Below are 15855 nucleotides of genomic sequence, written 5' to 3' on the forward strand. Positions count from 1 at the left end.
AAGGAGTGAAGAGGCATGTTGGAGCAAGGTATTAGGAGCACGCACTGCACACCCAGGTAATTCCAGTGTAGGTGGACTGTTTTAAGGCTCTTGCCAGTATTGTAGGAAAGCACAACTTTGTTACAGTAGAAAATTGAAATTTTGAAATATAATGGCAAAACCCTAATGTGAAAACCCAACACTGTTCAAATAGCAATAGTTCTCCTTAAAGACAAAACCAAACCAAATGTATCTCTGCTGAAAAATTAGTATCTAATATTATAAGCCATCAAAGGTCCTCTTGGCATGGTGCCAGCACTGGAAAAAAACAGTCACTCTAAAGTTTTAACTCTATAAACCCAGGGACTGAGTTTTGGACAAAACGAATGCATTCTTTATCCTCAGTTTTGGAAGTCAAAATAGGCAAATAGTGAATAGTCTGAATTACTCACTCACACACACTTATAAGACTTAAAGAAAGAAACTTAAACGATTATTAAAAGAACCACTATTGGGGCACCTGGGTGGCTCAGTCGTTAAGCATCTGCCTTCGGCTCACGTCATGATTCCAGGTCCTGGGCTCGAGCCCCACATTGGGCTCCCTGCTCAGTGGGAAGCCTGCTTCTCCCTCTCCCACTCCCCCTGCTTGTATTCCCTCTCTTGCTGTGGCTCTCTGTCAAATAAATAAATAAAATCTTAAAAAAAAAAAAGAAAAGAAAAGAACCACTATTGATGGCCTGATAGGCTGCTCTTTCCCTTTGGTGTTTAGTAGCTTACTTAGGATCACCTTTCATGTGAGTCCTCTAGACAATTCTGGAGAACTTTTAAAAGAAAGCTTCCCCCATTTGTGAAATGAGATGTTCTCAGAGGCCTATTTGGCTATTAAAATCCACAATTCAAAGCTTTTAAATTAAGGATGAAAATATTTACAGGGCATGAAAGAGTGAGCTCATAAAGAATCAATTTTCATGAATTTGATGGTTATGTAGAATTACAGAATTTGATATTTGGAGGGGACCTCAGGGATATTAGGTGAAGGGTTTGATCCTGTGCCTAAGAGATGAAAATAGAACTCAGGTGTAGTGGTTTCTAGTTCAGGGCTCTTTCCCTGAGCTTACAACCATATTTCCCTTTTCTTGCATCCTTGCCTCCTGTCCTACTTTCTTTTCTTCTTTAATTTCTTCCTTGCCTTCATCATCCATGACAACAGTTCCACCATCATCCATTAACTGGAAAATTACTGATTGAAAGTAAACAAAATAACAGCAACAATAAACACCTCTTGTCAGGAGAGAACATATTGGAATCCACAGTATCTAAAGCATCTAAGATAATCTTTTCTGTGAGTTGTCTTCTTTGTTAACACACTTGTGTTGTCTCTCTTTTTGTTGTTATTAATGAGAATTCATGCCTGAATATTTTCCTCTTGCTTGGTTGGAAAGTTCACCTCAAGATGGGCTAATAATGGCTTTCCTAGGGTGCCGGGAGCAAGAACTACATGGTCAGACATGACAGAGGGTAGGAATAAGAGTTCTTTTTCTAGGAAAGTTTGAATTAAGTGGAAGCAGGGTACAACTTCTATTCTAGATTCCATAGTGGTGGAGAACATAAAAAGACTCATCCTTGACTCTTCTCTCTCTGTCAGATGCCACATCTAATGTCAGTGAACTCTGTTGGTTTTCCCTTTAAGGAATATCTAGAATCTGACGAATTCCCCCTCATTTCCCCCACTGCCATTTGGGACAAGCCACCGGTATCTCTTGCCCCATAGACTATCTCCCTGTTTCTGAGCTTAGCCACAACCCACCCCTCCACCATTCTCAACACAACAACCAGAAGATTAAGTAAGATTATGTCCTTCCTCTGTTTAATATGTTCCATTTTCACTTCACTCAGAGACAAAGCCTAAATTCTTATAATGGCCCACTGTGCTCTCGGCCCTGATTGTCAAAGTGGTCTTCAGCCCAGGGCACCAGCATCACCTGTGGAATTATTAAGACTGCAAATTCTTGGGTACCCCGGATTGCCTGAATCAGAGACTGGGTTTAATATGGTTTAATATGCCCTGGGGTGATGCACACTCAAGTGTGAGACTCACCTTTCTAGGGGATCAACCTTTGATGATCCTTAATGATCTCTCCAGTGACTCACATTGACCTTCTTGCTTTTCTCAGAGTAATAAGTCAGACCTCTCTCTCATGAGGGCTTTGGTGCTTGCTATTTCCTCTACTGGAATGCTCTTTTCCCACTTAGCTGCTCAGCTTACTCTTTTATGTTCTTCAGGTGTCTTCTCAAATATCAACTTGAGAATCACTGAGGCCTGGCATATTTGAAACCTTAACCTATCTCTCTCCTAAGACTCTTCCCTGCCACCAAATTATACAGACAGGGGCATTCCCTATCTCCTCTTCCATGGTTGGTTTTCCTTAATGGTACTTGGCTTGGAGTCTCTCATGCAGTTGCTGTCAAGATATCAGCCACATCTGCAGTCCTCTGAGGGCTTGCCTGGGGCTGGGGGATCTGATTCCAGCCAGGATGCCTCACTGAAATGACTTGCAGATTGGTGCTTGCTGTTGGCATGATGCCTTAGGTTCTTGCCTTGTAGACCTTCCCACAGTGTCAGTGGGGTGTCCTCAGGACACCTTATCCCAGAGCAAGTGATCCAAGAGACAGCCAAGCAGAAGCCATATTCTTTTATGACCTAGACTTTGATGACCTAGAATGGCATACACTATCATGGGATATTCTGATCCAGAACCATCGAGGTAAGCCACTCTCAATTCCTGACCCACAGACAGTCCAATGTAATAAATGCTGTTGTTGTTTTAAGATGCTAAGTTTGGGATAAAATTTCAGGCAGCAATAGATAAATAATACTGCATATGTCACCATTTGGCTTACTGTATATTATATCTTATTTAATATTTTTAAATCCAAAAACTGCCACCTCCCACATACCCTAGAATATAAGCCTCCCAAAAGAAGGGTGTGTGTGTGTGTATGTATTTTCAGTGCCTAGAACAGCATCTATACTGTTAAGTAGTGGGTATTTAACAAAAATATGTGGAATTAATGCATAGAAAAGCTGCATGTGGGTGGTGGGGAGCTATGCTGATGTAGTTGGAGGAAGGATACTGTAGGGTATCTGTGACACCACTACTTTGCACAACTCCAGGGGACACCATTCCCACTGTATTCCATGTGAATGGATAGTTCTGAGAGTACAGCTCCATGTGAAATTCATTTTGGCCTTGCAGATCCCCTAAATGGGCTTTGGGGACAACCCATGGGGCTCCACTGACCACAGTTTGAGAAACACTCATCCAGGAGAACAAATCTACAGGCAGTTGGAACAAGACCAAGCCTTAGAAGAGAGATCCTTGTTCCCAACATCTTACAGAAATAGCAGAGAGCCACCAAACCTCAAGAGCCCGTGGGGGTTGGACAGTGACTGTCTCAGTGGCAGGTCTGAACTGACAGCCCATAACCAGAGACCACCTCCTCCTTAATGCCCCTGATCTAACCTGGAGCCCACCATGAAGTTTTAGAGGCAGGAAGGAGAGGCTGAGGAATGATTGCGGGGAGAGGTTGTGTAAATATTGGAAGTAGACCAGTTTCTCAGGAAGCTTGACTTGAAGATAAAAAGAATCAAAGGGTGCCTGACTGGCTCAGTTGTAGAACATGTGACTCTTAATCTCAGGGTTGTGAGTTCGAGTTCCACATTGAGTGTAGAGATTACTTAAAAATAAAATCTTATAGAAAAAAAGTATTCAGATCTGGAAGGAGAATGTAGATTGGGGGAAGGCCATTTGAGGACTTTCGGGGACAGGAATTAATGTGGTTGGTCAGGGGAGTGGAGGGCTGGTGAAACCTAAGGGAGAGAGAAGAGGAAAAACAGCAAGAGAGGAGATTCAGTCAATACCTTTTAAGTCTTTTCTCTGTTTGCAACACTCTTTTGTTCATATTGAAAGGAATTTCAAGCCTTAATAAACAAGGTGGGTGAGTTTTTGATGGGAGGGAGCTCTTCCTGTTTTGATTCAATACATTTGGGCTGACCGGTTCTTCTGTCCAGAGATTGTGCCGGGCAGTTTCCACACATAATCTTGTTTAAATCTCCCACACTCCCACAGGGGAGGTTCTTTCCTTCATTTAATAATGAGGAAACTGACTTTTAGGTTAGATAAACTGCCAATGTAGGAAGCAGAACTTGTACAGCCAAGAGCTCTGTTGACACTCATGCTGAACCATGGTTTCTCCACGACTGGGAGCATCCATATATGTTATCACCCAAGCTAGGACTCCCCTGCTCCGCCCCGCACTGAAAGTGAAAGGGAATATTGCCAATAATATGTCAGTGACCACAGGCATAGACAGGGATCATTCTGGGTCACAAGGCACCCATGCTTAGTCTGCCCAGGTAGGTTCGACCTTCTCACCATGGAAAATGCCTTGATGTATTCTGTGTTGCCCGTTTAAAATCCTAATGCTAACTGAAACAGGACTCCGTGGTTAGAACCACAGCTCTGTTTAATGGGTAAATGGGGAGACCATGACTGTTGGGCCCATCTACTAATCTGCAGCAGACGGATAGCTCAGAATGGCCCTGGATCATGCAGATCATAGAGAGAATAATTAAAGCAAGATGGTGACATGGACTTTTATTGTATTCTGATTTTCACCATGGAAATTTTACCTTTTGCTTAAATTCTTGGTATTTTAAGGTCTTAGAGGATAAAACAAAGCTATTCTTCATGAGAAAGCTGCTTTTCCTCGTTCACACTTTTTTTTTAAAGCTGGTCAATCACTAAGCTCATTTGAGTGATGGCTAAGTCAAAATTATGACTGCCTGATTTTACCCTTCATTGCACTTGTCAAAAAATTAAATTAAAGATCATGCTTATGAATATAATGCATGAACTGCTGCATGGCACTCTGAAAGATAGAATGTCCCTTCTGTCCAGCCAGTCACAAAACAGCATGTCACATGATACATTAATATGCAGGAAAAATAATAGGGCAGCGAGAAAATTCTGCCACTTAGGAAATACAACGTGCATTCCACCAGTGGTTCGTGTGTTCAGAAAAATTTATTTTAGTCGAGACAATAATAATAATACTTCTAATAGCAATATTAGATCCTTCAAACTTGTATAGTGCTTTCTAGTTTCCAAAATGTTTCCACATGTATCTCATCTGACAAAAGAAATCATTAATATTTTAGAGTGCAGTATAGGGCTGCTTGATTTAGCATTGCAAAGGCTCGGGTTCCTGAAGAATGTGCATCCCATGTAGGCTTGTTGAATATTCTATGTAGAGGCAATTGTAGAGCGAGGGCCAAAGTGCTAGTGCTTTCTGTAAAAAATATGGCGGAAAAATAGCATTCATTACCAAAAGCCACTGAAGGCTTTGGAGATGAATGTTAGGAAAATTACTGTTCTCAATTTGCTACTGAATTTTAGGAGCACAATGTCTCTAGTTTTTAAATGAAAATATGTTTTTGTTTTATCAATATAAAACAATTCTTGCATATATATTTTTCAGTTACACACAAATTTAGTAAGTTGAATATTGAACTTTTCCAAATCTGCCCGTCTCTTTTCCACTGCTCTAATTCCTGAGATCATTTTGACATATATCTTCCCAGACTATGTATTATATACATAAGCATGTATGTACACACATATATAGGTATGTATGCATCCATTTTTATATGTATATTTGTAGATATTTACTATCTACCAATCATTTTTCCAATCTATCTATCATGTATCTATCTAATTCTTGAATACATGGCTGAGCTGGTGCTTTTTGTAAGGAAACTCCTTAGAAGCCAGAAATGATGGTGACTGAATCAAGATTTGTAAGCAAGCACTGAAATTATTGTTGCTTTGAGGCATTTGCCAATACCCAGATGGTCTAGGCTCTAGAATAGTGGTTCTCAAACTCAAGCAAGTGTGTGAATACCCCAAGGGCTTTTAAAAACACAGATTAGTGGACCCCACCTCAGTATCTCTGACTCAGTAGGTCTGAGATGAGGTCCTAGAGTTTGTAATTCTAACAAGTTCCCAGGTGATGTTGGTGATGCAGACAGGAATACTCTTTGAGAACCACTAGCTGAAGCTTGGGTTTGAATGAGCCACACATGGGAGCCATAGGACCTGTGCTTTGCTCCTGAGTATAGTAGGAAATTTTCTCAAGTTTTAGCATTGGTTGGAGAGGAAGAAAGGAAGAAAAAAGTATCTGTTGAGATTTCCTAATCTTATAATACATATGTACTAACATGGGCAAGTAGCAAACAAAACAAAACAAAACAAAAAACTCTAAGCCAAATATGTAGTTTAAGGTTTCCCTAAATCAGCAGTATCTTCAGGTATCTCAGAAACAAAACATAAATAAATAAACTCTTAATCCAGCTTCAGAAAATCCCCACAAATAAAAATCTAAAGAACATGGAAATAAAAAAGACAAAATATACAAGGAAATAACCATAACCATGAATCTGCAAAAACAACAAACTGCAGAATTTAACTTACAGAGACAGACTAGAGATATTGAAATTTCAGATACAGATTATTTTTTTAAAAATATTTTATGTGGTTATTAAATAAAGGATGACCAGCTATATTTGAAAAAGAACCAAATAAAACTTGTAAAAATGAAAATGATAACAATGGAAATCAGATTAGATAAAGTTAAATAAGATTAATGAATCGAGTGATAGGCTTGAAAGAAGTAACCAGAAAGCATCAAAGAGAGATAGCTAGGGACACAGAAGGAAAAAAAAAAAAAAGCAATGTAGGTTAGTGGAGACAGTATTTGGTGGGGCAATAGGAGAAACATTTTCAGAACTTTACTAAAAAATATGTCTATTCCCATATCCAAGAAGCACAGCAAATCCTAAAAAGGATAAAGAGAAACCCACACAGAGGGACATCATACTGAAACCGAGAGACAAAAAAGATAAACACCAGATTGTCAGTGCAAAGAGAAAGTAAAGACAATTTAAAAGAAACAATTAGACTGGGATATTACCTCTTAACAACTACAGAACTGATACAAGTGGGGGAAAAAAATCTTGAAATGTTGCAAGAAAATAACCATCAACCTCAAATTTTTACCCAGGAAAACTGCCTTAAAAAAATAGCAAAATAATAATGTTTCCACACAAACAAAGCCAGAAAGATTTTCACTACAGGAACTTCTAAAAGGATTTCCCGGTGAAAGATGGAGGAAAGAGTGTGAGAGGAGCATGTTTTCTTAATGGTGCTAAGTTTTCTATAATATTCTTTCAATTAATTTTTTTGTAAGAAAAAAAAATTAAAAAAAAATTAAAAAAAAAAAGAAAAAAAAATTGGTCCAAATTCCTGAGAGTTGGAATTGCTGGAAGTGCCATTTACCAGGTGTTTTTCAAGCAATTGTGCCTATAATTTGCCAGCTTATGGTTGGCTTATCATTTATATCAGATGCCAGCCAATCTGAAATTACTAATCATTTCCTTATTGGCATGGTGTTGCAGTGGGTCAATACTCTGGTCCATGAAAGTTCAATCAAAACAATCAAAATGAAACTCTATATCCAAAAGTCCACCATACAAAAAATGCTAAAAATTCATTTGGAAATTGTTTGATTATTTCTTTTGATGTTCAGTACTTTAGTACAACCTTTACTAAAGGGATAAAGCTTTCAATCAAGGCTGCAATAACAGCAATGTTGCCTCCTTCAACAAAACTAGGTCTAGTTTCCAGAAGAGAGAAAGGGAAAAGGATTAGTGAAGTTATGTTGTTTCTAGAAAAAAAGAAGAGATTCTGACATTAACAAGCGGCACGGACTTTGGGCAACTTAAAAAACCATTCACAGTCTACTTTAAAACAGATCTGTAGAATGAGATAACTTGCCCATATGTTCACAAAATTCTTCTGGATCAAAATACAGTTATCACAGTTATATATGCCAGGAAATCTAGGTGAGTTTGTGTTCCAACTCTATTCTCTATGATCCTGTCTGAGAATGGATATTATAAGGTAAACTGAGGTAATCAGGAAGACCCATGAGGGTTAGAATCAGGGCTGGGAACCCAAAGGTAGGGGAGAAGTAAGATGAAGCCAAGTGATGGGGAATTGAGCTGAGTGATCTATAAATAAAAATACCAGAAGCTTCTCTTACTAAAATATATATATATTAGAGAGACAACCCAGTTGGAAAAGGACTGATAACTCTAAAATGGGAAGCCCATCACAGAAAAGGGTCATGTTCTGCATTACCCCTCCACCCAGGGATACAATATTCTGTTTGCATGTCTAGTGGGAAAGAATTGTAACTCTTTACCAATCAAAGATTATAACTCTTTGAATCAGGAGAGGAAGTGAAACATATGTAACATGAATTCAGGATGTAGTTTATTTCATCAAAATAGAAACACTGATAGATAATGAGTGCCCATCATAGAATCATCTACCTCAACTTGTCCCTTTCTTACCATTTTTCCAGCAATTTTTACTTTTTCATCCTGAAAGTCATCTTAGGAACAAATACAAAATTCCCATGTTTCTATAGAGTGGCTAATGTTAGATTTCACCATGATGCCACAGACAGAACGTCCCTGGTCACGAATCCACAGTGATGGCACTTTGGTGCCTTAAGAGCATATTCTGAGACCACATCTTTGGGTAAGGAAAAGCCATATTATCTACTCATCTTGGAATTATGGAATGATGTTCCTAAACAAAGCAAATTATTTAGGAGGCAAAAGAAGTTTCCGCTCACCTGAAGGAATAACTGGGAGGAATACCCTTATTAATTAAAGGAGACAGAACTGCTGTAGTTTATGGCTCACCACGTGACACTTGAAATGACCACAGGCTCAGGCTCCGGAAAACAACCTCTGATGTGGGTTGGACATTTGATGGGAACCACTAGGTGAGGTGGAGCCTCTCTCTCCAAGGAAAAGGCAATTGTCATTTTGCCCTTAACCCATTTACCAGACATGGCCTCAAGAGATTGTCCAGGAAATGACCTCATTAGAGTAGGAGACAGAAGCCCAAAGCTCTTATCACCTTGGGCCAATGAGAACTGCTGGCCTTCTCCATGGTTCTAAGTGTTCACCATGAATGATCTGAAGCTCTCAAGCATATTTAAGTGAATCAGGGCAGTGTGCACCCTCTCATGGTGCTGATTATTTTGGCAATTATAATAGCCATTATGAATGCTGGACCTGTGCTAGGCACTTTATACATACTATTTCTATTGTTTACTGTTAGTTGGAAATGTTTATTTCTTGTTCCTCAACCAAAGGGCAGAGAACATTTACTGCTGTGCCTTTCTCCTCATCCCCTCACTTATCCAAGCCTTGGGTGGGGGGCGGGGAGTGGAAACAGACACATCTCGAGTCTCTCTCAGATCCACCTGTCCACAGAGAGGGCATGTCCTGGTCTGTTCTTTTTCATATAATAAGCTCACCCGGGTAGTCTCTGTCCAGGCACCCAAGATACCAAGGACAATGGTACTTGCTCCTGAGGGGACAGAGGTTACATCTTTCATATTCAGGAGTGAAATCAGCCTTAGGAAGCCCATCTGGGGGCAGGGCCACCAGATGCTCTAATCTAACCTCATTAGTAACAAAGCTCATGTTTTTGGTTTCAAACTTTCCTACAGCTTTGCCTTCTCAGTTGGTTCTGAACCCAGGTGAGGGTGAAGGCAGTGTCATTACTTATTAGTTGGAACCCCGACACTCATGCAGATGCTGTGCTGTCATGGAGGAGAGATGTTCAGGATCTCCCTTCAAGAGAGAACATGCTGCTGGGAATGAAGTTAGCTGACAGCGGCCACTGGCCACACTTTGGGGTCCACTGCAGCATTATCGTCACACCGAGGCCACTTTCTCCCCCAGCTGCTTGTGGCCAGTGAGTGAGCAGGAGAAAAGGGATCTTGGAGCCAGCCATTTCCTGCCCAGAGCTCTGGGCCTCCCCAGACTTCTGCAGATTGCACTGCAGATGGAGGCTCTTCCTAGCTAATCTTCCTTCCTTCTCTCCTTCGCCTCCCCCTGCCCCTCCCCCCCTTTACCCTTCAAGGCTCCCCGCTCCCATACATTTCCTGCACTTCTATTTCATCTTGGCATCTTCCTTCCCAAAGACCCAAGCTGACACTATCAGTATTATAATGCTCTCCATTTCACAGCGGATGAAGTGAGGATCCAAGGCAAGAAACGAGAAAGCATAAATATGTTCCCCTTTAAGAAGTTCATGCATACTCAGGAGATGAGAGGCTCCCTAATCTACCTAATCTACATTTTAAAAGAAAAATGTGAATATCTTGTAGGTGGCACTAGTGTTGTAAGTCAAAGACAGACTGGCTTCATTTCTTCAGAAAACTGAGCCCAACTGAGCCTGTCCATTTAACGCAAAGATACGCTGGCTTCTAGAAAGTGGAAGAGAACAAAAGACCAGAAGCATTTCTAGCACCCACTGCTAAGGTTTGAACCTGGACTCAGAATATGTTCATGAAAAAAAGCAAGTGATCCCAATAAGGCAATTAGCTACGCACTGCTCGTCACACCCACGTCTATAACTCACCCTTACGCGATGACAGAGCACCCAACTTGTCAGCACTTTGCAGGAACAAGAAAATACATCACAGTGAGAAAATGTGTTTTTTCAGACTTGGTTTTTACCTTCACCAATTAAACCTAAATCTGATATTTTGTCCTCACATTCAGGGGAGAATCCACATATTAGGAAAGGATAAAGAATTCTTCTGTGATTTTTGCACCCTGAGAAATATCTGAACAAGAGAGCATGCACGTAATTTAAAAAGTTAACCAGAAGTTTCTTTTCATGGAGTAATTTTTTAAAGACAGGAGGGACAGGACTCACCTTCACTAGAGTCTTTGGAACATTCTGGCTTCTTTGCTTTGCTCTTCTTGTGGGGTGGAGAGAGGCCTTTTGGCTCTAACCCCTCTGGAAGCATAAAGATTTAAAACATTCTTATTTAGATATTCAATATTTAAAATTATGTTGAAGTTTAAAGTCCTTTTTTTTTTTTCCCCTCAGTAAACCCACATGTATAGTGAAGCTTGATCACAGATTCATTTATCATTTTGGCTGAGCTAAATTTTGGCAAGAGCCTGTGATTCTCCAGTGCACATAGATTGACATTAAAGCTTAACATCTTTTTGTGACCATCATTAATGATTCACACAGATGTGAAATCTTAAATGCTTTTTTTTAAATGAAAAGAAATTCTCCATAAGGCAACCCCAAATTATTTTTTTTTTCTCCATAGGAGTTTGATTTAAAACTTCACGGATTAACTGACAGTTGCCAAAATGCAATTTCATTTTACTAAATCCTCAAAGTAGAGCTAGATCAGCTGCAATGTCATCTCATCTTGGGGGGTTAGGGTGGAGCTTTAGTCATCCAAATTCTAAACAACTTCTATATGCCCCAATTAAATTAACATGTTTCCCACTTTTCTCAATCCTTCCCAATACCCCCTGGGGCCAAGTCTATCCAAGGAGGCTGATAATTTAAATTCTGAAGACTGAAAAAAAAAAATCCTGAAGACAGTTTTAGGAAACTGTCTTCTCTAAATTCATCCCCTTCAGATACAGATACTTTGTTAGGCATTAATTTGTATTTCCAGTCCTGGCCTCTCTGCTAAGCTCAAAGCTGATGTCTTCAGCTGCTTACATGGCAGCTCATTTTGTATTTGGACTGGCTGTCTTTTCTCCACTCTCCACCTTCTACCCCACCTCCCATCCAGCTGTGCACTGGGAGACTGGTCTCTACGTACCAGTGAAATTTCTGTCTTTCTTCCTAGGCTACCAGTAACCTTCAAGGGCTTATTGTATCCGCCTATCTCAGATCACAGCCCCAATCACTTGGCTTTCTCCACATCCTCTCTGTCTCCAGCGTCCTGTAACTACCCCCTCCCCCACTGTCCTTTCAGGGCTGGGATGTAATGGTACCTCCCTCTTTCCAGCCCCCATGATTTACCTTCACTGGGCTCTCACCAAGCATTTCAAATTTACGTAAATAATCCCATTAGGCATTTCAAACAGCACAGCTGGAACAATACTCTTGATGTCTGCAAACCTGTTCTCTCCATAGTATTTCACATCTCACTATCAACCCAGGAATTCAAACCCCCAAACTGAGATATTGTCCTTAATGTTTCCTTTCAGTCACTCTTCCAGGAAGGTCATCATAAGTCCTATCAGCTCTGCTCCAAAATATCCCATATTCATGCACTGTGCTCATCCTTTGCAATCATCACCCTAATCCAAACCAGCAGCCTCTCTTACCTGAGTTCCTATAGTAATGTTCTGGCTTTCTAAACTCCCTGAAACTAGCTTTTCTCCATGTAGCAGCCAGAGCTATCTTCTAAACATAAAGCCGATCCTGTTGCTCACCTGTTTAAATACCACTGGTCTTAGATTAAGATCCAAATCCAATTCCATGGGCCAGGACAACATGGCCCTCAGGCTCTACCTCTGCTCTAGCCTCGTCTCCCACTTGCACTTTGTCTGTCTTTGTGTGTTCTTGTCATTACTAGGCTGGTTTCTGCCTTAGAATCATCACATCTGTTGTTTTTCTCCCCTCCCCCTCCAAAAACACACACTCATGTGTCTACCTCCTTCTCACCTATTAATCTCAAATCAAACTCAGCTCCCAAGAAAGGCCCTCTGCTAATTCCTAACACAAAGGGTGCCTGCAAGGGAAATCTCTCTCAAATACATCACTTGATGTATCTGAAATTATCTTGTCCCCTTCTTTCTTTATTGTATGCCCTTCCCCATCCCACCTCCTAGAATGTAAGTTCCTTGAGAAAAGGACATTTGTCTTTCCTAATGTCTCTTGTGTCCCCGGTACCTAGTAGTGTCTTGCGAATTTCATTTCCAATTCCGTTTTCTTTCCCCCCTTACCCAGGCCTTTCTTTAAGGCCAAGATATAATGGGGCTCATGCCTAATTCTTACTCTCTTAGCAGCTGTCGCCTTATGCCAGGATTCTAAAATTACACTACAGTGCTATGGCGACTCATTTTTCTTTTCCCATTTATTAAAAAAGGAACAGAACAAAAAATTGCATTTGATAGATGTGCTATTAAAAACTTTGGCATTATGGACTACAAAGGTTTTTGGGCACTAAGTTAGGCTTTCTCTGGTTGCAAGTAAGTCACATCCAAGATCGTTACCATGGCCAGGGTGAAAAATTCCGCCAATGATTACATTAGCAACTCCCCCAAACTTCTGTCACCAGGTGTGAGATGGATATTGACCCTTGAGAATGGGTTCAGCAAAACCAGAAATGAGATGCTTGGAACAGCTCACTGAGCACAGATGCTGTGCTCAAAAGGATGCATAAAATGGGCAAAGCAACACTTATGATCTCCCTGGAAGGAAACTCTTAAGACTCTCTGGAAGATGCTTCTGAAATGCATCATCTACAACAGGGACTAAGAGGAGTGCTCCCAATGCTGGGGATTCAACCCCAAACCAGCATTTCCTGAAAGTGAGTTTTTGATAATGAACCTGATTTCCCAACCTGAATAGGAATTCTTGGGGAATGGGTGAGACATCTCTGAAAGACATCTATTTGTCTCTATTTGTCCACGTTTTGAGGTAAGTACCCAAAAAGGACTGGTACTTCATTTTTAAAAAGTAACAGGGCCCTCCTTGGGTAGTTAGTGGGCATGGATACATGTTAATTATCAATAGTCATCTATGACATTAGTATCATTTTGTAACAGCCACGGAAGCATTCAAATGAAAGTCACTGATACACATGGCCTCTGTGCCCAGATTTCTACTTGTGGTTCAGCAGAAACAACGCTCCCTCTTAGTCTGGAGAAGCTGAAGGAACATTCCTCCAAAGCACCCCATACTTCTCCTTGGCAGCGTATCATATTATCTATGTTGCCTCTCTCTTTGGCAGAGGGTGGAGACCTGGAGCTTTGCCCTGAGCATAGCTTTGCCGCCTGAAGAACTTAACTGTGCTCCTCACTGTCATGTAGCTGAATTGTCATAGGTGGCTGTTGATTTTCTTTCCTCTATGCTAGGATTAAAGAAACTGATAAAGGACTTAAAGGGAATCCTAAGCATTTAAGCCAGTCTGTCTCTGTCATTTTCCCCATGGGGGCAGAGCCTCACCTTGAGGATGAACTTGTCTCACACCATCTGAGATGCTCCTGCCTCTACTTACTGGAGTCTGGAGACGGAGTACAAGGGTGTGAGCTTTGGGGTCAGACACACTTACGGCTCTCCTACTTAAGCCAGGAACTAATTCCTCTTAAGCCTTGTGTAGTTACTAATCCTTGCCTCCTAGGGTTGTGCATACCTTAAATGACTTCATATATGTTGAGCGACTGGCACAAGGTACATCCTGATTAAAATCTGGTTCAGCAGACGTGTGCTGGGGCTGACGTGAGCCAGCTGACTATACCTCTCTCTCCTCAACTCCCGCATTCATTGATCTCATGTTTGGTAGCTTGAACACCACCACAGTGGGTGTATTTACAATAACGAAATATGCAAACTCCCCCAGTGGGGGTTCCCTTCATCCAGAGAATCAGTTTACCAGCATCTTACTGGTTTTTGGTATTCAGATTGTTATTCACTGTCATTTACTAGCATTTGTTGGCCAGTTATTCTCCCAAGTAGCCCTTCACTAATGTCAGCTGCATTCGTAAAAATCCCTCCAGCATTTCTACTTGCAATACAGGCAACACTAGGCAGAGGACAGGCAGCGCCTAATGGTCTGGTTAGAGACCCGTCTTAGAGACCAACACGCCCGAGTATGAGATCTGAACTGAAGCCAGCCTCCTCACCAGTGTCTGGCAAGGCCAGTGGCACATCATGGAACCATTCTGCACAGAAATCCCTCATGATTTCAGCACTCAGATATTAGGAAATGAAGAGCAGCTTCCCAAGCCCATTCTGGCCTAGTGACTTAGCATCTTTGGGCCATCGAGTATGACTTTAACAGCTGCATCCAACTGCTGCACAAAACCCCCGGGAAACCTGATGACACTAAGATCAGAACTGATGATCCAATTAAAGTCCCCCAAACCTCATATGCTGACTCCAACCTTGTGGGCTCTGCATTAGCATTAATAATGATTTTCTTAAAATCACTCAGTGGTTTGGATAGCTAGCTGCATCTCATTAAGAAGTCAACTCCCCCTGCCTAGAAATGTGTACTTATGGCACTTAGGCAAATGATCCTTAGCAAGATAAGGTCCTTAAACTGGCCGGCTGAAAGGGCAGTACTCCCCACAGCTGAAGGATATTCCAAGGATACTTCACGTGAGCAGGATAAAGGAGAATAGCAAAAATTGACATTAAATTTACGGAATTTAATCCAAGGTGGGGTGACCACTTAAAGTCTTTTTTCAACATATGGTTCTTTTAAGCAATAAGACATCTCTCATGGTCATGGGAATGGATATTCTAATTGAAATTTCACCTTGGGCTTTATGTTTTACAAAAGACAAGCAGAGTCCTTGTCTCAGGTTGGATTTTCTCAGAAGACGCTGAGACAAGGGTTTGAGTTCAAATACTTCACTTAAGAAATTATCCCAGAAAGTGCCAGAGGGGAGTAGGGAAGGGAGACAGGAAAGGGAAGGCAGCCAATACTGGGTGTGAGCAAGTTCCACTGGGGACCTCTGGGTGATGGTACAGAATCTCATTGTCCAATACCACACTTTGCCAATGGATATGTGGAATGTGTCTAGTCTGAACTGAGACATGAATGTAAAACACACACACATTTCAAAACTCAGTATGGAAAAAAGAGAATGTAAAATATCAGGGTCATTTAATTTTTATATTGATTACTTGTTGAAATGATAATATTCTGGATATATTATATAAAATAGTATTA

The 15855-nt window shown here is 40.9% G+C and overlaps 1 protein-coding gene across 1 annotated transcript in view; it reads right to left on the bottom strand.

Moving 5' to 3' along the window:
* Positions 1-15855, bottom strand: part of MACROD2 (mono-ADP ribosylhydrolase 2) — a 1406961-nt gene that overhangs the window by 130095 nt on the left and 1261011 nt on the right. Inside the window, exon 8 of the mRNA XM_035005819.1 lies at positions 10848-10931. Coding sequence (XP_034861710.1) covers positions 10848-10931 — 84 coding nt within the window. The remainder of the gene's footprint in view (positions 1-10847; positions 10932-15855) is intronic.

The sequence above is a fragment of the Mirounga leonina genome, unplaced genomic scaffold, assembly GCF_011800145.1.
Source record: "Mirounga leonina isolate KUSES-001 unplaced genomic scaffold, KU_Mleo_1.0 Mir_150, whole genome shotgun sequence".
Classification (NCBI taxonomy): domain Eukaryota; kingdom Metazoa; phylum Chordata; class Mammalia; order Carnivora; family Phocidae; genus Mirounga; species Mirounga leonina.